Below are 22,506 nucleotides of genomic sequence, written 5' to 3'. Positions count from 1 at the left end.
ACGTTGGTTGGTTAAGGTTTGCAGATCATCAAAATTCAAAGCAATGAATCACCACTTGATGACAGAAACAATGGCGAGGCAATTACTCGCCATTTTCCTCATCTTCTCGTTGTACTCGAACACCGGCGATTTCCCCTGGAAGCTGTCCTCGCAGTCGCCGGAGTCCGTCACCGCCGCGCTGAGCATACTGTTCGCCGTCCCGTCGTCGCGCCGCGAGATCGCCTCCAACGCGCTCCGGGGATTATCGATCGCATCGCCGTAGCTATCCTTGCACTGCGCCAGCGCCGCCGCCATCTCCTCGTCCGTCGACATCGCCGCCGCCATCCACGAGATCGCCGCCATCGCCGCCGCGGCGTGGTGCGACGCCGCCTTGATCGCCGTCGCGAGGAGCGACGACGGATCGTTCCGGCCGGCGAGGATGAACGGCGAGAGAGACGAGAGGCACAGCGCCGGGTAGTCTTCTTCTTCTCTGAATCGCCGATGTTTGATTTAGGGTTTTGGAGAGAAACCTTCGTCGGCAGAGAGAATCGATGAAACAGAGAGCGATGTTGAAGCTGACCTTGCAACAAAGCCGAAGAAGAAAGAGACGCCATGTTCGAAGCTCTGCTTGGTGAAGAATCCGGCGGGGAAGCCCGGGCAGTGGGAGTCCATCGCGGAGAGCTTCCGTGGCCGGCACGGCGTCGAGAGCGTGATCAGGGAGGCCAAGGAGCTCGGGGAGAGGAAATCCGATGCTGATTCATACTCGGAGTTTCTGAGGCGGAGAAAGCCGTCGGAGTGGAACTGCATTTGGAGACCGTCAAGTAATGGAGATCGTGTTCTTGGTGCGTTCGTCACTGTGAATTTGGGATTTGGGGGTAGGCCCGGAAGCCCACGGAAGGACGGAAATCCGCACGTGAAGACAACCTATCGGAACTGCCGTTTCCCGCGTGGCACGGAACGTGGCAGCTGACTTCCGAATGGCAGACGGAAATGGCAGGATGGCAGGATGTGGTGGATGGTGTCGGAAGGATTTAATGCCGAAACAGAGGGGGGAGAGAAATAAGACCGTTGCTTTCATGAGGCATTGAGGCCTATGTCGCTGACTCACATAATAGTTGTTATTGTTTTTATTTTTTTAATTCTTTATTGGAAGTTAATGGAAATATGGATTCCATTAAGTTTAACGGAAATTTCATTTCCAATAAACAATGGAAGGCAGCAAAATGCCTAATGAAAATATCATTTCCAATAAACAATGGAAGGTGGCTTATTGGAAATGGAATTTCCATTTCCTTCCAATAGCCAGCTTGAGGTAGGGATATTTTGGAAAATTCTAACTAACCTGGGCTATTCCTCTAAATTCCTCTAAATAAAATAATAGTCTGGCTAGTATTTTAAACTCCCATTTATAAACCGGCTATATGCTAACAAATCTCTATATAAAATTTGTCTAATTTTGTATATTATAAATATAAGATATTAATTTATTTTTTGCTCGTGTATATAAATTTATAAACCGAGTAAATTTCTTATTTACATATGTGTCAATATTTTTGTAAAACAATGTCAAACTTTAGCTATATTACTAAAAAAAAAAAAATCTTAAAACTTTGACTATTTTACTGATAAGAATTTACAACTTTGATTAAACTAATTAATTAGTTTGTAAGGTACTTTATCTTTTATAATTTAAGCAGTGTATGTTGTTGTGTAAAGCTTCCATGACCAACACCTACGTAATTAGGCAGTTAAGTTAAAAATAGCATTAACTTATTTGTCATCTTCATTTTCATGTTTTTCTCTCCATATTTTTATATCATTTTACACTAAATATAACATTGATTTTGGAAACCATTGTAACCGCCTATTGCTCTTAAGAAAAAAAAAAAAAAAAAGAGGCAACTGATTGACATTAGTTTATTACCATAGAGAAATTTCATTTTCTAGACTCAAAAGTTATGGAAATATCTCAATTAGACCCGCTAGTTAAAAAATATCCAAAATTGGACTTTTGTATCAATTTTGGACGAAAATACCCTTAATTCAAAAATAAACCCTCTCTCCATCTCTTTCCATCTCTTTCATTCTCACTCTCATTTTCTCTCCACACCAAAGAACACCAAATCCGACGTGAACCCCATTCCGACGCCCAACCACACCAAATCCGACGAGTTCCAACGCCCACCACACCAAATTCGACCGAATTGGAGGTTAATTTTTTTTTTTTTTTTTTTAAGGTTGATTTGAATGAGATTTAATGGTGAATTTTTTTTTTTAAAAAAAAAAACTGGGAATTTCCGATGAAGATCATCGGAATCCATCGGATTCCGACCGAATCCGATGGATTCCGATGGTCTTCATCGGAAATTTCCGATGGATTCCGACGAAGACCATCGGAATCCATCGGATTCGGTCGGAATCCGATGGATTCCGATGATCTTCATCGGAAATTCCCAGTTTAAAAAAAAAAAAAAAAAATTCACCTCCAAAGATGGATTCCGACACGTTCCGACGAGTTCCGATGGATTCCGACACGTTCTGACGAGTTTCCGAAACCCTCAAAAACTATGGAATTTTGAATTCTAATCCTAGCGCAACCAATTCGAAAGTGACAAGAATTGTGATGAAGATGATTTGAAAATGAGAGAAGAATATGAGTTATTTTGAATTAAGGGTATTTTCGTCCAAAATTGGTACAAAAGTTCAATTTTAGATATTTTTTAACTAACGGGTCTAATTGAGATATTTCCGTAACTTTTGGGTCTAGAAAATGAAATTTCTCTTACCATATCTTTAGAAAATTAGATTTCTACGTCCTTTATTGCAATTTTTACGTTGGGGTTGGGTTTAAACCCTGGTCGTTCTCGTTCTCTAGTCGTCAACCAAGCCAAGCAGAGCAACCGAAGCATGAAGTTCGCAGTGACCGCACTGGGCACCGGAAAAGCTCGAACGGGCATTCTTCATCTCGGAGGAAACTGCGTTGGCCCAATAGACACGCCCGCACTTTTGCTGTCCACGCGCAAAGGCCTTCCTCACTTCATATCCCCCGACCTTCTTCCTTCTCTCCCCTCCCCAGATTCCCATCTCCTCCAAGTCAGCCCTGTTCACTTGTAAGTCCTTTTTTCCATCCCCGCACACCAACTGTTTGTCGAAACGCCCCTGAGAAATATTCCTCTGTTTCTCGGCGCAGCTTCGAGGGCCTGTCGGCGAAGAAGATGGCGAGCCTCGGAGGGCTTAGCAAGGTCGTGGGTTTGCCTGGGTATGGCTTCGCCGCCGTGGCGAGAGACTCTCTGCACAGCATTCCCGAGCACGGTGCCAATAACAAAATCGGAGCTTCTTTCGAAACTCGCTGCGGTCGGCTTTTGGTAAAACCCTGATCAAGCTTTTATTTTTATTTATTTATTTGTAATGGTTTGATTGACTATTGATCTTGTAACAGATTAAGCCTGTAGAGTATGTAGAGATGATTAATTCAATGAGGCCTAACATATGGGCCTCTTTGGCAGATGAAGTCCCCGCCTGGGTCTCTGAGAAGAGGAATAAGACCTCTGTTGATCGCACTCTCACGTGGCTCGATCAATGCATCGATTTAAACTCGGTAGAGAGATATCAATTCAGTTTCTTTTCATCACTACTATTGTTTGATGGGACACATAATGATCTTTAAGAAAAGTTTAGGGAGATCGAGGAGTTTTCGGGTCCATAGTCGGAGGCTCCGATGTTGAAGAACGCGAGAGGTGTGCTCGCGAGGTTAAACAGAGAAGTGTCTCTGGTATGATTTTTTTGAATAATTTCGTGATATACGTTGCTTTCACCATCTCTAACGATGTTGATTCTTGTATGTTGTTATTACGTTTATATACTTAATGACTTTTTTGTAGGATATTGGATTGGAGGTTTTGGACTTGGAGAGAGCATGGAGGATCGTCCTGCTCTTCTCGATGCTGTAACTGTAAGATTTCTTTCGAGGTTCGGTGTCTAATTTTGTTTGATAAACACTGACATTAACGTTCTCAGGATGTCCTAAACGACGAAAAGCCACGCCTTGTCTGTGGGCTTGGACTTCCAGGTACCCGATTTATTACAATTTTTCAGATATTATATTGACTCGGTGCATTTTGCTATAGAATGTGTTTTATCTGCGTGCCATGTCGTTGGAATCTTTAAAACGGGTCTATCACGGCGATGTAATGTGTTTTCCCCGAAATAATTTATGATGAATTCGATAGTAATTCTGTTATTTTGATCTCACAGAGGAAGTCTTGCAGGGGGTTTCTGCCGGAATTGATCTTTTCGACTCCGAGTACGTATCTAGATCTTCATAATAATCTCAAGTTCACTGGAACAGAATTTGGTATTTTCTGTTTATTTATTTATATTTTTCCAGCTATCTATACCACGTCACACTTGGAGGTTTCGGCTTGATTTTTCCACTGGGAGGAGTCGAGAATAATCCGTCGGAGCTTCACCGAAGTTATATCAAAAGCGAACAGTATAAGATTAACTTGAGAGCAACAATTTACAGGTAATTAACGGAATATTATGCTTGTTCCATATGTGCACGCACTTTTGATATATATATATATATATATATATATATATATATATATATATTGATTAGCGCTCAATTTTTTTTTTTGTTTCAGGAGAGACACAACGCCGATCGTTGAAAACTGTAGGTGTTATACCTGCCAGAATCATACAAAAGCATATATCAATCACCTTCTCAACGCTCACGAAATGCTTGCTCAAATTCTGCTCGAGATGTACTTTTTCACTCTCTTATCTTCTCTTTCAATTTCCCTTGTGTCTTTCTTTTGAGTATTATTCTAACAAGAATGGCATTATTTGTTTGTAGACATAATACTCACCATTACTTGGGGTTCTTCAAATCTATAAGAAAGGCTATAAAAGCCGGTGAGTTTGAGCAATTTCAACGGAGATTTATTGATAGCCAGCGTGAATTTGAGCTGTTTGATGTACCCGAAGTCGCTGCTGTCTGCGCTTGACTCCACAAAATCGCAATTTTGATCATAGTAATTGACATACTGAGCTTCATTTATTCATTTATTTATGGGTCAATTAAGTAAATGGTCACATTTACAGTTTGACATTGCTAAATACCCAACGTTTCGTAAATCATAAGTAAATAATCACTTTTATATATTTATAGACGCAAATCTTAGGTAAATAAGCAATTTCATTTATTAGATCACGTCATCTTTATGACTATTTATCTAAGATTTACAGAACATTGGTTATATAATAATTTCAAACGTTTTAGTTGGCTATTTTCATAATTTTTTGTTTATTTATTTCATTTATAAGCGAATATGTTAGAGGGGCAATGGGGATGATAGTTTTGGAGAAAGGGTGTTTGTTTTTCAGTGTTTTTATTTCTCCGCAAAGTGCTCTTTGTAATACAAGTTGATTCTTTTTTAAGCTTCATGATTTGAGGACTTCCTTGGTATTTGTATGTTGTATTTCACGGTTTTCACCGCGAAGGAAATAAAACAACATAAAATCAATTAAATAACAGGCAAGCAAATGGAGATGGAACACAGCATCAGCCTTATACTGGCTCTGGGATTTTGTATCATACAAAATACAAGATTAAATTGGCGATGAAGACGCTAGAGAGTCCTTTGAATATGTGTTGAACAAGTAATAGAGGATCTTCTTATAGCCACTGACTAGATTACCGGTATTGGGGTCAACTAAGAACGGTACCTGCAAAATAAACAAAAACCCACCTTTCAAATCCTAGTTCAACAAGTTTAATCACAAACAAACTCAATGCCAACCTCTTTTGATCCGGCTAGGTTGACCAACAACTTTGACCGGTTCGACCCTTCTCCGACATTTTGAACAACATAAGGAAGCTCCAATTCACAGAGCGCCTCACGCACTATTCGCGACTCCTGAAACAAAAAACTCAAATTGATTTATCCTATTTATCTTTGTATTGGCAAACAACGAAAATGTGTGATTATAACTACCGAATTGTTTTCGTATGAGAAAAGTTGCAGGTTTTGGGGAGGAGGGTCTCGCGGGGCCTTTTCCCACAATGCCATCCCTCTGCCGGCTCTCAAAATTGTTGGCATCCATCCCGTTATCAACGTGCTGCATCGGAAAAGCAACGAGGCTCATAACTCGGGGGTATCATCGTAATTATCGACCCTAGTACTAGGCTGAAAAAGACAAAAGAAAATATAAAATCAGTACCTTTCCAAAAGGCCGGGCGAGGGTTTTCTTCCCTGGCCGTACTGCTTGAAAAGATAGTTAACAATGTCACCTGTCACCAAACATTAGAAGAGAATTCGTATCACACAATCAGATTGTGAACTCGCGTATTTCTAATTGACGACTCACCGCTTTCGTACATCGAAACACCAGTGTTGGGGTCGACGAGATATGGAAATCTGCAATCACACCAAGTTTCCCAAACAGGTATCAATTCACTGGTTTAAGCTTAAAGAAAATCTCGAAACTAGACCGAGAGAGATCGTTAAACATACTGCTCTTTGCCGCCGAGGCTTCTGACCATATCTCTGTGTCTTAGCGAGCCTTTGGGGCAAGGGTAAACCTATATTTTTTGTTTCTAACTAATCAAGTATTAACCAGAGAATGTAAATTAGTAAATGTGTCAATTAGGTCACCTCTACAGAAAGATCTAGCTCGGTTATTGCCTCTCTAACTCTTCTGCAAAAAGGACACGCCTCTGTGGTGGTATTCGACAATCAAGATTTTGATAGAATTCCCATCATCAATCCATTGATAAAATCGAAGTGATTAAGAGCAAGGAATAAGAGATTACCGAATTCAAATAGCTGTAAACGCATAGGAGGGTCCACAGTACCGGAAGTGATGGATTTCGATCCCCATGGAAGCCTCGCTAACGACGACAATGACGAAGTCAATACCTAACCGTGAAACGCAAGTCAATAATGTCAGTGTTGAATTCAAAGACTCGAAATTTCCAAAAAAAAAAAAAAAAAAAGCGAATATATCACACCTCCACAGTGTAGTTGCGTTCCGCCGAAGGATCTTCTATCTGCAATTCATTCAATTAAATTAAATAGACAAAATGAAAATAAAATAGAAGATACGGGTATATAGGAGAGACTGACCGAGAAGAGCTTGAGCAAAGGGCAGAGAAAAGAGAGCAACGAGGTTGAAGAATTGGTTCCACTACTCGAAGCGGAAACAGCTTCTTCAGATTTCGCGGGAACGCAGTTTCTACGAGAAACCCACTTCCCATTTCTCGGAACTCTTTTGGAGTTGGAAGATTGAGGAAGACAAGTTCTAGTTCGTCGGATTATGAGAGTCCGAGAGGGCTTGTTTGAAATTGAGTTTGAGGCGTGGGAGAGACTCTGACTACTGTTCATACTCACACAAACCTGCGACATTTTTTTTTTTGTTATTTTTATATTTTCTGTTTTCTCGGCTATATTTGGGCGTTAACTAAGGCATATATTTTTTTTAACGGAAAATTAAGGCATTTCGTGTGTGGCTTATAAAAATCGACTAGAAGTTACAAAATGGTGTTATCATTAACTAAACTTGAAGGCAATTCATTTTCCTACACGTAGTTGATTATTTTATTTCATGCTTTTTTTTTAAATAAACAATATTTCATATTCAGTTTCGTGTAATAATTGTGAAGCATACTTTAACTCAAACCGTCTAGAAGTATTTAGAGGTCATTTAAAAAAAAAATTATTTAGAGGTGTCGTACGTTCTAGTAAAGCATGAATTTTGTATATTTTTTTTTAAACATGGCATTTGAGTGGGGCTATGGTCAATTTTCATTTGCTATGTAATACTTATGTACTACCACCCATAATTAGTAAATCTATTATTATTATTCTTTATTATTGTCAGTGAATATGCAAAGCTAACACTGTGGTGAAGTGAAATCTCCAAAGAAAAAGAAAAGCTGTCTTTTACGAAAAAAAAAAAAAAATTGGTTACTGAAGGTATTTGAGAATATTTTCCCATGTGTCACACACGGTATATACTAAAATTAGATTACCGGGCCTGCCACGTGACTCGGTGAGCTCAGTAACTCGACCGGGTCAATTCGGTTTCTAACACAAAAGCATCTTCTCTCCATCATCGTCCACGTCGTTTTCGTCGCCCTTTATTTGTGCCATATCGCGCTACACTTCTCTCTCTCTCTCTCTCTCTCTATTTATATTATTTTAATCTGTTTCTCAAATAGTCAAAAAAATTAAATATAAAAAATCTTTTTTCTCAAATTATCTCACCCGTTCCTTCCTCTACGTTTTACACTAATTTTGTTTCCTCTTTCTTTCTCATCATTCATTCATTAGAGCATCAATCTATCAGAGTACTATACCAGACCAGTCAAACTCTCTCTCTCTCGGCATGGATATCTGGACCGTTCAGGTGAAAAACGCCGCCACCACAAGCCCTCTCTTCATCGGAAGCTATTTTCCAGAGAAACCCACTTTCTTGAATCATGGAAAGTCTCGGACTTATCTTGAGATCGGAGCTAGGTCTTCCGGGTTCCGCTCTCTCGTCGTCAGAGCCGTTGGCAAGAAAAATCACGGAAATTCTTCGTTTTCGGGTACCCATTTCTCACTCTCTTGCTCTCTCTCTCTCTCTCTCTCTCTCTCTCTCTCTATGGTTGATTTGCATGCGATTTTTTTTTTTTTTTTTTTATATTTATTTCTTGTCAATTTCATAACTGTTTTGTGATTTATCTGAACCGGTTTACAGATTTCCAAGTCCTGCTCTCAATTCAGTAATTAACTTGAAAAGGAGTTTAATTCCGATTAAGAAAGTACAAGCATTGGTATAAATATAAAATCTAAGTGTTTGCAAGAACTCTCAAATTTGTGATATATATCTAAAATTTGAAACTTGGGAGTGTTTGAATCAGCGATCGTTAACAATTAACTTCCTATTTTTGTTTTCATGCTTGTTTCTTGGACAAGTCTTATCTATTCCATTTTAGGATCAGAGGAACGAGAAATATTTTTTTGAACTTTGATCAATTATTCGAGTTATCTGTTGGTAATGTAGCTTAGGTTTTTATGGACTGCACAAGCTCCGGGAATCGGATTGCAGTGTTGTAGCGATTTTGTAATGTTATGTTACTGAGTTGTTTTATGGTTTTGTTCTGGTATGAACATAGGAAACGACGACCAGTCTACTCCAGAAGGAGAAGATAGCGAGCAAGGAATCAATTCTTCCGATTTGCAGAACACCGTTCATATATGTACCGATTGGAGAGAGGTCCGAGCCAATCTATTCGCTCGTGAGCAGGTGATCTTTTTTTTTTTTTTTTTTCTGTAACTCTTTCACTTTCGTCAAAGAAAAAAAAACATGTATAGTTTGAGGATTTTATCTTTCCTTATGCGCCAAGATAAATAAAGAATCAGTCAGTTGGGTTTAAAACTTATTTTTGATGGTTCAAGAAATATTATTTTGTTGTTGCACTGTCTGAAAATACGGGCTGTCCTGATATCCGTCCACAGGCTGAAAAGGAAGAATCTGAGCCTCAGAACAAAGGAGGAACATCGCCGGAGTCGAAAGCAGCTCTGGGATCGAAATGGGCTCATCCGATTTCGGCACCGGAGACCGGCTGTGTCCTCGTCGCCACAGAGAAGCTCGACGGAGTTCCGACCTTCGAAAGGACGGTGGTTCTCCTCCTGAGATCCGGAACCAGACACCCTCAAGAAGGTCCGTTCGGGATCGTGATCAACCGGCCGCGGCACAAGAAGATCAAGCACATGAGACCCACGAATCTCGACCTCGCGACCACGTTCTCCGACAGCTCTCTGCACTTCGGCGGGCCTCTGGAGGCGAGCATGTTTCTGCTCAAGTCGGGAGGGAAGTCGAAGCCTCACGGCTTCGAAGAGGTGATTCCGGGCCTGTGCTTCGGTGCGAGGAACAGCCTCGACGAAGCCGCCGAGCTCGTGAAGAAAGGGGCTCTTAAGCCTCAGGACTTCAGATTCTTCATGGGCTACGCGGGGTGGCAGTACGATCAGCTGAGAGAGGAGATCGAATCGGATTACTGGTTCGTGGCCGCGTGTAGCTCAAGTTTGATACACAGTGCCTTTGGAGATTCTTCTTCCGAAGTTCTGTGGGAAGAAATTTTGCAGCTAATGGGCGGTCACTACTCGGAGTTAAGTCGGAAGCCGAAGCAGGATATGTGAAACCTGATTAATATGGATGCTCATAATAATAATAAATATGATCTAGTAGAGTCTGAAGCGAGATTGGTATCACGGTGGTGTATGGGATGCCAAATGTACAGAGATTATGTAGAGCTTGTTTTCTCGCTTACTTGTCCTTGTCTTCTAGTTTCAAGTTTTTTTTTTTTTTTTTTTTTTTTTTTTTACTCTTTCTATTATAAAGAACTTGGATTGGATATTTTATTGTGTACGTAAATGGATGTAAAATCGTTATAGATAGCAATCGACTCATTTATAAACTATTGTGTGCTAAGATGTCTGGTTCAATGACCTCAGATACAAATTCTGTTGTCCATGTTTTCCTAATTATTAACGAGTCTGGAAATGTACAAGGTGTGGTATTTGTGTATTGACAGCCCCTTTTTTTTCTTCTTCCCTATACAACAAAAATCGTCAGTCATGATATCTGAAAGGCACTGGATACAACAAAGCTGTTCTGGTTTCTAAGTATACATAAACCAGCTTAATCTTAGCCCCGCCTCGTCGCAAGTCATCAAATCGAGGCATTATTATTGCTGAACTCTGGTTGTTCTACTTCTGGCTTTGTCGAGACGAGCTTTCCGAACAGCCTGTTGTATTTGTCTCTCGTGCTCTTTGAGCATGTCGTCGATGTTTCCCCCGGCCGGCACCAACGGCCCCGAGTAATGGATTCGGTTCTTCTTCACTTCGTAGCCCTGCAAAATTTACAACAAGGGTAAGCTCATTTACTTGGTTCTGAAGAAAGAAAAGGAAGTTTTTTTTTTTTTTTTTTTTTTTTTTTACCATTCCAGAGTCTTTTGCGGGAACGATGTCGTCCTTCTTGGAGGAGGAAGAGATATACGACTCGGCTCGTGGGTTTGGCACGTGAGACCTTTGCGTTCTCAATTCCGGCCTGGCTCTCCCAGACTCCGAGGTAGTTTTATGCCGCAACGCTCCCACTGCAACTGGGTGTACCATCGACGCCGAGTGGGTGTATCCGTTCGTTCTGCCTCCTCTCACGGGTTCCATTCGAAACCCTGACCCGGCTTCTTCCTGGGGACTGTACTTGTGGCTTGACGTTTTGGTGTTTGATTGTTTCTGCCAGAGTTCACATAGAAAGCGAGTGAATTGCCTTACAAGGGAAGAGTGTAATGTTTTTCGTGTTACATAAGATGTGTGTGAAGGCATGTTTAAGGTTACCGGCAAAGAAATTCCTTCTTTCTCAGTATACTCGGGTGTTGGGATTTCCTTGTTATCTCTCGACCCTCTTCTGACGGACTCTGGACCGCGGCCTCTCACATTCTCCGCTTTGCGCCTGAAAACAGAGAGAAAAGAGAATAAAGTTTTGATAAATATGAATCCAATGTTTCGGTAAAAAAAAAAAAAAAAAATGCACCTCTTTGCTTCTTCGTTGCGAAGCTTGACGTCGAACTCCTTGCTCGGAGCATATTTCGGTAAATTCGATGGATCACAAGGCAGAGGCTCCGTCGAGAAAAACTAAAACAGCGAGAAGAAAGGACAAAAAAAAAAAACAATGTGAGTATTCTATACCCGGTTTGACGAATTGCGAGATGGGTCGAGACTTACGCTGCTTCTTAATGCGGACACGGTGGATCCACGGCGTTCGGGGTCTATAGTGAGCAACCTATCAACAAGGGCCAAGGCGGTAGGAGGGAAATCATTGAACACCTCGGTGAGGCAGCGCTTGTACGGTTGCTGGGGCTTGAAGCTCGTGGCGTGTGGCAACTTGGTCCTCTGCCAATACCCCTCGGACGGCGATCCGCAAAGCTTGAAGATCTTGTGCATTTGCTCCACCTAATAAACCAGAAGAAATAAAAAAGTTAAACATGTAACATGTGTCACTTGAAATGGATGAGAGAGAGAGAGAGAGCTTGCCTCGGTTCTGCCGGGCATGATGGGCTTGCCGGCGAACATCTCGGCGAGGATGCAGCCGGCGCTCCAGAGGTCGACGGCGGGGCCGTAGTGGGTGGAGCCGAGGAGGAGCTCCGGTGGGCGGTACCAAAGGGTTACGACTCGGCTGGTCATGGGTTGGGCCTTGTCGTAGAACGTGGCGAGCCCAAAGTCGGCGATCTTGAGAACGCCGTTGTTGTCGATCAGAATGTTTGACCCCTTGATGTCGCGGTGCAGCACCCCCCGCGCGTGGCAGTGCTCCAAACCCCTCAGCAGCTGCTGCATGTAGCACTTTATCTGCCCACAATCACAATCACAATCACAAATCTGGACTCAACAATTGAGGCCATTGGGATAGTCTCCGAGTTGATAATGTCAGGGCCTCGTGGATTTTAGAAAGTGGTAAAGGCGAGTCTAGATTCAACAATTGAGGCCATTGGGACAACCTCCAAGTCGATAATGTCAGGACCTCGTGGATTTTAGAAAGTGGTAAGGACAAGTCTAGACTCAACAATTGATAATGCCAGGGTCTTGCGGATTTTAGAAAGTGGTAAGGGCGAGTCTAGACTCAACAATTGAGACCATTGGGCTAATAATGCTAGGGCCTCGTGGATTTTAGTCGAGGTCTAATTCAGACACCACGGTTGTAAATGATGAAATGGTTACCTGGGGCTGGGTGAACTTGATGCCGGGAGTGGCGGCGATGCCGGCGAGGTCGTGCTCCATGTACTCGAAGACGAGGTAGAGATTGCGGGACATCCTCGAGGTGACGAGGCCCTCGAGCTTCATGACGTTTGGGTGGTCGAGCCGGCGGAGGATGTGGATCTCTCGGGCCATGAACCGCACGCTCTCCGGGTCCATGTTCACGAACCTCACCTTCTTCAGCGCCACGATCTTCCCCGTCTCCAAGTCCCGCGCCTTGTACACGCTGCTATACGTCCCTTGTCCTATCTGTTAGCAATCTCACGTTGAAAGTGAATGAGAACTAACAAGCGTTTATAGATGAATAGTTATAAAAATAATAATGATGCATGACTACCGACTTTATCGAGCTTCTCGAAGGAGTCGGCGCGGCGTGGGACGAGCCCTCTGATGGCGTCTCCGGCGACGGAGCTCAGCCACGCCGGCCATCCCGCCGCCGCGGCCTCGGCGGGTTCGTCTGCGGCGATCTTCGCGGTGGACCTCGGGCCGGGCACGATGACGCTACTGGGTTTTGGGCGGGTCGAAGAGGCTCTCGAGGCGGTCCTGGTGAGGCGGTGGACGGAACCGGCGTCGATTCCGGCGCCGGCGCCGGCGATATCGACTACGAAGTTGTCTCGTTTGTGGAGGGAGGGGTTCGCCACGTGGATCGCCGCCTTGTCGTAATGGCTAGGCGTTCCCTTTTCAGACCCTCCTTTCGAGCATATACAACCCATTATCTTCACCAATAACATGTGACGATTGTTTTTCTTTTTCTCTTTTTTGGCGGTCAAAGATTCGGCCTCACGGTTTTCAAGCGGTTTTGTGAGCCTGCATTTTTTTTCCCGGGAAACTCGAAATGGTTCCCCTTTTCGAACAACTAGCTCAATAGATTTTTTTTATTTTTTTTTTTGTTCGGCGATCGAGAGATGGAGTTTCGAAGAATCACGATCGGCGACGAGACAACGATGCGAAATAACGGAAACGAAAAAGAAAAAGGAAAAAAAGAAAAAAGCTGAAAAATGAAAATGGGACTTGGTTATGATTTGGGACAGAGAAAGTAATTTTCGGGCGTGGATTGTCTCCGAAAATCACGGAGAACCGATGGTCTTAATTTTGGAAAAATAGAAGAAATTTCATTGAGATGGTTTTTGGCCAAACACAGCTCTCTCCAGCTATACACACACAACTCCTCTGTTTTTATTTTTGTTTCATCGTAATATTATATATTTTCTATAATAGCGAAGATAGGCATTTCTCTTTTATTTTATGTTTCGTCTACAATGCGATAAAGCTTTGTTTATGTTATAGGAAGATCATACTTACGCAATTAGATACTGAGAGAGAGAGTCTCTGTTTTGAAAATCTCTTCTCTGCGTTTGAGTTGAGAATACGCAGACAACGTGCGTCCAATAACTCCATGTTCTTTTTCGGGAGTCCACGTGGCTGTACGGAGACTCTTCTTAGCTGGGTCCCACTTCAACTAACTCTAACCATTCTTTTTCCAACTCCCGATGTTCAGGTCGGATCGGATCGACAACCCGAAGACAAGCCTAAACGACATTGAATTTGATATCGTTTCAATTCGATAAATTAATTAATTTATTTACTGATATTCTCAAACTTGTGAATGATTTCCACATTGTGTTTTCCTTGCCTCCTTTCCCTGTCACCCACTTTGGCTCCGTTAAAGACGATTATAAAGCAAATATTATTTACGTTTTAGATTGAGTTATAAATTACCGCAAATGGTAAATTGTCTCTTGTAAAAATATACCGCAAACATAAATAAGAAAAAACAATAATCGCTAATGAGTAAATTATTACTGTAGGAATGAATCACAAAATAAATGATAAGCTCAAGGGGGTTGTCGTGAGAATCCTCGCGCCAAAACAGTCATGAACTCTCGAATGAAATCTCAATTTATATTTATAAATTATGAGTCTCGAACACTCATAAATGAGACTAACACAAGTACTCAAAATACGAAATAAGATAAAGAGTGCGTTTGAGGTTGATTTTGGAGGATGTTTTTTTAATACTCTTAATTATTTTTGGGTACCAAGAAAAAAAAATTTGAGCATAGAGTACACGCGGAAAAAAAAGGCGAGCAAAGAGATTCAATGTACAAAAGTTCCTAAAATCGTTTTTGTACTAGAAAAAAGTCCCACATGACTAACAAATCTTAAAAGTGTTTGAGATTCATGAGTTATAAATAGGAATTCAATTCATTGGAGATTAGTTTTTCGCAACAATATGCGATAAGATGAATAGTTATGTGTGCGTAAGCTATAGTAACAGTGCGGAAAATGCAAAGTTACTTTAGCGTTTAAATGGAACGCTGTGTGAACCGATTTGGAGCGTCCAACGTAGAGCAGATATGATGACTCAGAGCAACCCGGATCAGGCAGATCCAAATCAGCGTGTGGAGCGATATTTAAAGATCAAAACCCTAGCTAAGCATTAGAGAACTCTCTCTCTCTCTCTCTCTCTCTCTCTCTCTCTCTCTCTCTCTCTCTCTCTCTCTCTTTAATGAAACATTCTCCGTTTCTACTCCTTTTTTGAGCGAATTCGAGAAAAACAATTTCTTATCATAAGATATCTCAAAAAAATGACATATCGAAAAACAGTTATATCGATCTTTGTTTTTATCTGAATTAGTTAGAGGTTTGTTCATATTGTGAAGAATTTAAGAGATATATTTGATATAGATAGAGAGTGATCAAATGAGAAAATTACTCAACTTGTATTTTATGAGAGCTAAGAATCTATTTTATTTATACAAGATCAATGAAGGTGAATATAGAGAGTTATATCTTACATGAGAACTCGAAAGTCAGTTTAAGAAAAATACAAATACATGTTAAGTCTAGATGTGCCACTTTCAAGAAAATAGTATAGCTTTCAAAGTCATATTGCATATTTTAAGATGATATCTTGAGACTCGTGAACTTCTCATTTTCTACAATTATTTGAAGATCGTCGAAGCTCTACCGCTTCTTCTCCTTGCGAGAGAGAAGGTTTTTTTTCCCTGAAAATGCAAATGAAGTTTGAGTGAATCTTGCGTGTGGTTATTGATTTAGTCCTCTTTAATGATTTGATATGCGGAATATTAACTGTCCAATTTATTATATTTTTTAAAAGTTAAAATCAAAACATAATAAAATTTGAGTGGCAATGATTTTCTGAGTATATTCGTTAATTTGCGTCTGTAAATAAAAACAGTGACTATTTAAATAAGATTTATCAAACGTTGACATCGTTTGGCATAGCTTTGTTTTAAAAAAAAATGATTTTAGATTCAGTTTTTGGAAAAAAATTGTTTTTTTTTAAACTGACAGGTGTTTGGTAAACTGTTTATAAAACAGTTGTTTCTGGTAACATAAACTGATTTTGCGTTTGGTAAAATAAATATATTATAGTAAAAAGACTAAAATAGACATAAAATAAATATTTAACAGTGCTATGGATAATCACGTGAGGATATTAAAGTAATTTTATATCAAATACAAAAACGCTTTTTCTAAAAGCTAAGATTCGTAACTTTTGTGACTCATGTATAATTTTTTAAATCGTTTTTGAAATTTTTTCTAAAAACTATTTTATCAAACAGTAAGATTGCAGTTTGTTTTTTGCTAACAGCAAAAACAGGCTTAAAAAAGCTGTGCCAAACACGTCCGTTATCTATTTAACATTTCAAACGTTGAAGTTGACTATTTAGCTAATTAATTGTTTATTTTATAAGTATCCGTGATATACGCCAGCAGGTCAATCATAACTCAAGGATAATTAATGTCTTTTTTTTCGATCGAGGTCGGCGGCGAAATAGAAGAAGATAGGAACGGACTCGAAGCCGTCTAAAAATAAAAAAAAAAGCAAGAAACTGAGGAAGAGAGATCAACATTTATTCATCAAGCAAAATTCCAAAAAAGAACACACACAACAGTCACACTCACCAATCCATCCGTCGAAACAAGCCCAACACGTGTGACGCAACCACTCCATGCATGTAACAATGGTGTCTCTCGCTCGCAATGCTCTTCTAGTCTTCTCTCCTCTCTCTCTCTCTCTCTCCGTCTTTATCCCTATCCTCAAACCCAGATTAAAACATAGCTGGCAAATATAGAGTTGTTTCTCTCTCTCTCTCTCTCTCTCTCCGTTGGAGCGAAATAATGGATTTGTTGAACACGGTGCTGAACTGGGTGGTTCCACCGGCGAGCATGGTGATGATGGCGTGTGCATGGCCGGCTCTTTGCTTCGTAAACGCCTGCGAGTGGCTTTACACTTCCTTCCACCAAGAAAACATGGAGGACAAAGTCGTCATCATCACCGGCGCTTCTTCTGGTATCGGCGAGGTCAGTCTCTCTCTCTCTCTCTCTTCATATTATTACTTGATCGATCGAGAGAGGTGTGAATATGAGTATTGGCGTCGCAGCAAATAGCGTACGAGTACGCGAAAAGAGGAGCGAATCTGGTGTTGGTGGCGAGGAGAGACACCAGGCTCAGAGGCATCAGCGAGAGCGCCAGGCAATTGGGCGCCAACCACGTCATGATCATAGCCGCTGACGTCGTCAAGGAAGAAGATTGCCGGAGATTCGTCAACGAGACCATCAGCTTCTACGGCCGTTGTAAGATTTCGTCAAATCAATTTTTTTTAATAAAATTAAAGACAAGATTTAGATATGTTAATAATTTTTTTTCTTTATTTTAGCTAAATAGTCAATTTAAAGTTATGAATTTGCAAAATAATTAAAGTTTGTCTTAATTGAGTGAAAATAGTCAAAATGTCCAGTAATCTAGTTTCAAAATTTTTTTGATCCTGAAGATTAATTTTGTTGAAAGTGATAAAAATGTTTATAATAATCGTCAAAAATTTTATATCTTGTCAAAAAAAATTTGAAAACGTAAATTTGTTTACTTTATTGAAAAGTTAAAACTTTGGTTATTTTGTTAATCAATCGGTATCAAATAGCTATTTTGTCCAATTTTTCCTTATTTATATATACTTGTTGCAGTGGATCATCTGGTGAACACTGTGAGCTTAGGTCACACATTTTACTTGGAGGAAGTAAGCGACACGTCCGTTTTTCCTCACTTGCTGGTAAGAAATAAGTGCAATTTCATTTTTCACTTTCTCTTCGCTGTCTCAATTTTATTTCCCTGAAGGCAAATAAAGAATTTTAATGGTCCTCACAATTTACTCCAAATGTTATTTTCCATATACAGCATAAGTTTGATGTGAAAATGCTTATGATATATCCGTGAAACCTATCTCTTGTGCCTCAGGACATAAACTTCTGGGGAAATGTGTACCCTGCATTTGTGGCTCTGCCTTATCTATACCAAACCAACGGGCGTATCGTCGTCAATGCATCGGTGGAGAATTGGTTACCTCTGCCTAGGATGAGCTTATACGCTGTAAGTAAACACAAAATCAACTGGGCCGAGCTATAGCTATATAAAGCAATAATGCTCTCGTTATTGCTTGATGATTTTTCGCAGGCGGCTAAGTCGGCTCTGGTATCGTTTTTCGAGACGCTGAGGTTCGAAGTGAGAGACGAGGTCGGTATAACAATCGCGACTCACGGCTGGATCGGGAGCGAGATGAGCGGCGGGAAATTCATGTTGGAGGAAGGCGCCGAGATGCAATGGAAGGAAGAGAGAGAGGTATTTCTCTGACTCCGAGGTTTATCTTTTCGAGAAATACGACCGGTTTAGACGAGATATTTTGTTTTTGTTCTAGAAAAAAGAGTTGATTCAATGTTAAGTGAATTAGTCATCTAGGATTGTTGACTTCATAATCAGTCTAAGTACGTAGACAATACATATTCAAGTTTGAATGCAAATAAGCCTTTTTTTCCTTAGCTTGAGTTTGACTAATTTTATATCCACAAACCTTAGATTTCATAATACTAGTAGTTGGTCAACTGTGTCATTTTTTCTCGGGTTTTAAAATTTATTTGTTTTTATGTATTCGATTGATTTATGCACCCTCTAATTTCAATTTAACACCGCGGAGTCTTGATTTTGCACACACTAATTTAATGTTGTTTTCCCGGGCAGTCCCTTCAAAATTTCTTTTGCGATCTATGCACCCTCTAGTCTTAATTTGTCACATTTAACCTCGCCGAGTCTTGATTTTTGCTCCCTTTAATTTATTTAGTGTTTTTTTTTTTTGGGTACTTTTAATTGTTTAGCTATTGAAATTAGTGGTTACCTTGTGTTAAGTTTTCATTTATTATTTATTCTATCTAATTATATATCTAGAAGTTGTCTTTCCTTCGGAACTTTCAAATTACAATACTCCAATTGATTTGTGCACCCTTTAGTATTTTAATGAGTGATGCAGCTAAATAGTCAATTTAAAGTTATGAATTTGCAAAATAATCAAATATTGTCTTAATTTAGTGAAATAGCTAAAACGTGAATTAATCTGATTTTAAAAAAAAATCAGTCCCAATATTAATTTTTTTTAAAGTGATAAATTGTTTATAATAATTGTCTAAAATTTTAATATTGATTGTCAAAAAAAATTTTAAAACGTAAATTTGGCTATTTTGCTGAAAAGTTGAAACTTTGTTTATTTTACTGATCAATAAGTTTTAAAATGGCTTTTTTGTACAATTTTTCCTTTAATTATAATTTACATTCAACGTTTTATAGGTTCACGTGAACGGTGGGCCGGTACAAAAATTTGCTCGGCTGATAGTGGCGGGGGCGTGTCGGGGAGAACCGTACGTGAAGTACCCGAGCTGGTACGACATATTCTTGGTGTACAGAGTGTTCTCCCCCAAGATTCTCAATTGGACTTTCCGATTGCTTCTCTCTCCCAACGGCTCGAGAAGGACTTCCTTCGTCGGGACCGGCCGCCCCGTCACTCCCGAGAAGCCTTTCTTGGAGGGAACACCGACATCTTCTCCGCGGAGGCTTCTCACTTTCTCTCCTCTCAGCCCTCCTCGCCAGCTCAAACAGGAATGAGTGTATATTCTATGAATAATGTGACTGTGTGTGTGTGTTGTCTCTGTTTGCTTAATAAAAGGGAATGAAGTTAGACTTTGCTTTCTGGATTGATTGTTTGGTTGATTAGTAATGTGAAAGGATTTTGTTTGGTCAATTTATATGTGGCTTTGAACTCAATAAAAAGTCTCGACTCTCGAGTCAAAGAGACTAACTTTCTATATGATGGTGGCGAGCTCATTATTTGGTGCACTACTTGTGGTCGAATTACGCACGTTTTTTCTTTCTTCTTTTGAATCAAAATTGGTGACTTCAGAGAGCACTAGAGATTATACATGCAAAGAGCACTAAAATAAATAGCGGTGTCCTTGTGCTTGAATTATGGTTTTCTGTTCATTAATAGTGTGATAAACTATTAAAGTTCTTGCTACAAAGTCCAATTTACTCTATAGTGAAGATGAAGCAGTATATAAATATCTTAACGACATTTTGTTGTGCGGTTGAAAATGATCCATATAAATAATTGCAAAGTAAGAAAATAATTTATTTAGATTAAAAAAAAAAAAAAAAGCTAGAGGCGTAGCTCTGTGCACAATACAATGAGAATCTTCATCCTATGGGAGAAGAGGAAATCATCCTAGAGTAAAAGTGGTTCATCATAAAGTAAGTGTCCCATTTTTGCCGATCTAATGTCTATTCATTGTCTCGGGTTCGTTCTCCGAGCTTTGTGCTGTGCAGAGGACACGTCACAACTGCATCGGTCTTCTTCATCCAGCTCACGACACGTGTCTCTCAATGAGTGAGTTTTTGAAAAAAAATGGAATTTGATCAATCTTCGTCTTTCAACATTCAAGAAGTCCATTGAACAAGCTCCAAGTCCTTTGTCGAGCTCCCTTTACGACGGGCTGACCTCGAAAATACCTCACTCTTTCGTCGAGCGGGCTGAGTCGAGCGAGCGAGCTAATTCAAGCCCACGAGACCCTAAAAGCAGTGGCGGATCCAGAATTTAAAAAGTGAGGGGCAAAAAAAAATTGGAGTAAAAAATATCTTAAAATTTATTTGCCCTAAAAATTTGGGCCGGAGGGGGGGCCAGGCATCCCAAAGGGTACACCTGGGTCCGCCACCGCCTAAAAAATACATTGTTTTAAAGAGACGGAGTCCCCTACATGAACGAACTTGGCCGAGATCAAGCCAGTTTGATAAATTTGGGCCACGAATTCGAACACATGAGACCCGAAAAATACATTGCTTAAAAGGGACAGAGTCCTACACCACGAATCCACGAATAGAACAACATGTATAACTTAATAAAAAGGTTAGCAAGTCATCTCTAAAATTCAACTCTACTCTTGCTAAGATAATAATAAAAACAAAACAAGGGACAATATGGGTACAAATAAATATGTATCCCTCTAGTACTCATCCACGGCATTATGAACAACCCAACCCATTCATAGAATCATAGTAGTTGCCTTTTGGATTTAGTTAATAAGATGCGATTTCGGTCACATGTGAGTGTGAATGCATGAACTATGATCAAACACTAAACAAAAAGCTGCTAATATTCGATTTTTAAATACGATGTCAACTCTCGTATATATATCTTAGAAAGAGTTGACAAACATACATTACGCATTACATCCATACCCATTAACGCCGTTTTCCACAATAATAAAATAAATACGCTCTGCCTCTATTATAAATAATCCTCAACCGAAATGTTCCAAGCTTCCGTGGAAATCCACGACACGTCGTTTTCATCCCCGTAAACGACACCGTTCCCCTGCCCCGCCTCCTCCGTCGGCGACGCGAACTGTCCCCCGGCGAATTGGGCGTCGACGGCGAGTCCGGCGTCGGAGGCGGCGCGCTGAACCGAGCTCGGCGACATCTCGCCGCTGAGGGCGGAGATGGGAAGCGTGTGGGGAAAGTTGAGGGAGTCGAGAGTCGTTGGCCTCTTGAGGCAGTAAAACGCCACGTCATGAGCCACGGCGGCGGCTTCCGGCGTGGCGTACGAGCCGAGCCAGAGCCGAGACTGAGATCCGGGCACTCGAATCTCCGACACCCATTTGCCCCACTTTCGTCTCCGAATTCCTTTGTACTTCGTCGAGTTATTCTGATCCTCTGCGTTTCCCTGGGAACTCATCTCTTGTAAATTTACTGCTCTGAAGCTGATGACTGTTTTTTTTTTTTTTTTTTTTTCTGTTTCTGTTGGTGTATTAGTTTCTGCGAGAACTGGTATGGAATGGAAGTGTGATTTGCGTAGTATATATAGTTTGAATTATGACGAAGTCAGCGCGGTGGAATATAATAATATATTTTTTTTTATTGTGTACATATTAGGAAGTCAAAGGGAAGGGAAGGACATCACGCTGTACAAGAAGCCCAAAAAAAGGTTTTCGGATCGGTAAGTTTGGGTAAAGTCAATATTTTCAATGGTCAAACTTAAAAAAGGTTCAAATTCAATGTCAGCAAGTATGTCATTATTATATTATTAAATAATAGCCAAACAGGTCGGTCTGATTTGGGCTTTGCTTTGGCAAGTAGATGGTATTAGAAGACAGAATTGAACTTTTATACACAAACGCACTCATTTTTTTTTTTTTTAATTATTATTAACAAGGTTGAAAAATTATATACATCATTCTTGACACAAAATACATTCTTCATTAATTTACTAGTTTTTTTTTTCTTCTTTTAATTTTGCGGGTCAAACGCCCTCATGTCTCACACAATCGTATTCTAGATTTGTCAAGTTTTCCGGAATGTTTTTACTTCTGAACAAAACTTCTACATGTG

At 40.3% G+C, this 22,506-nt stretch overlaps 6 protein-coding genes across 6 annotated transcripts; 3 read left to right on the top strand and 3 right to left on the bottom strand.

Annotated features, from left to right (window-relative positions):
- Positions 1-2,796: 2,796 nt before the first annotated feature.
- LOC149391526 (uncharacterized) lies at positions 2,797-5,390 on the top strand. The gene is made up of 10 exons (XM_089620961.1): positions 2,797-3,089; positions 3,170-3,344; positions 3,419-3,577; positions 3,658-3,751; positions 3,861-3,931; positions 3,997-4,048; positions 4,234-4,282; positions 4,367-4,504; positions 4,626-4,745; positions 4,838-5,390. Exons 1-10 carry the CDS (start codon positions 2,887-2,889, stop codon positions 4,986-4,988), a joined length of 1,212 nt encoding a protein of 403 aa, XP_089477087.1. The 5' UTR covers positions 2,797-2,886; the 3' UTR covers positions 4,989-5,390.
- A 98-nt stretch (positions 5,391-5,488) lies between these two features.
- LOC149391525 (Thioredoxin family protein) lies at positions 5,489-7,418 on the bottom strand. Its single transcript, XM_089620962.1, has 10 exons — positions 7,110-7,418; positions 6,995-7,033; positions 6,797-6,902; positions 6,639-6,700; positions 6,498-6,565; positions 6,352-6,401; positions 6,205-6,274; positions 5,979-6,102; positions 5,784-5,900; positions 5,489-5,709 (listed from the first exon to the last, which is right to left on the bottom strand). Exons 1-10 carry the CDS (start codon positions 7,386-7,388, stop codon positions 5,593-5,595), a joined length of 1,032 nt encoding a protein of 343 aa, XP_089477088.1. The 5' UTR covers positions 7,389-7,418; the 3' UTR covers positions 5,489-5,592.
- An 802-nt stretch (positions 7,419-8,220) lies between these two features.
- On the top strand, positions 8,221-10,488 carry LOC149391524 (electron transporter, putative (DUF179)). Its single transcript, XM_089620964.1, has 3 exons — positions 8,221-8,572; positions 9,143-9,273; positions 9,486-10,488. The coding sequence occupies exons 1-3, from the start codon at positions 8,371-8,373 to the stop codon at positions 10,164-10,166; spliced, it is 1,014 nt and encodes a 337-aa protein (XP_089477090.1). The 5' UTR covers positions 8,221-8,370; the 3' UTR covers positions 10,167-10,488.
- LOC149391523 (Protein kinase superfamily protein) lies at positions 10,321-13,556 on the bottom strand. The gene is made up of 8 exons (XM_089620960.1): positions 13,118-13,556; positions 12,741-13,025; positions 12,060-12,371; positions 11,751-11,978; positions 11,560-11,660; positions 11,364-11,478; positions 10,968-11,261; positions 10,321-10,879 (listed from the first exon to the last, which is right to left on the bottom strand). Exons 1-8 carry the CDS (start codon positions 13,505-13,507, stop codon positions 10,715-10,717), a joined length of 1,890 nt encoding a protein of 629 aa, XP_089477086.1. The 5' UTR covers positions 13,508-13,556; the 3' UTR covers positions 10,321-10,714.
- Positions 13,557-16,856: 3,300 nt separating this feature from the next.
- On the top strand, positions 16,857-19,867 carry HSD5 (hydroxysteroid dehydrogenase 5). Its single transcript, XM_089620437.1, has 6 exons — positions 16,857-17,108; positions 17,189-17,381; positions 17,769-17,854; positions 18,040-18,171; positions 18,256-18,420; positions 19,417-19,867. The coding sequence occupies exons 1-6, from the start codon at positions 16,926-16,928 to the stop codon at positions 19,729-19,731; spliced, it is 1,074 nt and encodes a 357-aa protein (XP_089476563.1). The 5' UTR covers positions 16,857-16,925; the 3' UTR covers positions 19,732-19,867.
- Positions 19,868-21,273: 1,406 nt separating this feature from the next.
- LOC149391521 (Integrase-type DNA-binding superfamily protein) lies at positions 21,274-22,175 on the bottom strand. Its single transcript, XM_089620924.1, has one exon. It carries the CDS (start codon positions 21,851-21,853, stop codon positions 21,407-21,409), a length of 447 nt encoding a protein of 148 aa, XP_089477050.1. The 5' UTR covers positions 21,854-22,175; the 3' UTR covers positions 21,274-21,406.
- Positions 22,176-22,506: the final 331 nt, after the last annotated feature.

Source organism: Urtica dioica, chromosome 7 (genome assembly GCF_054948205.1).
Source record: "Urtica dioica subsp. dioica isolate 48M chromosome 7, U.dioica_male_clone48M_v1_H2, whole genome shotgun sequence".
Taxonomy (NCBI): domain Eukaryota; kingdom Viridiplantae; phylum Streptophyta; class Magnoliopsida; order Rosales; family Urticaceae; genus Urtica; species Urtica dioica.
Note: the sequence above shows the minus strand (reverse complement) of the source record. Positions and strands in the feature narration are given on the sequence as shown.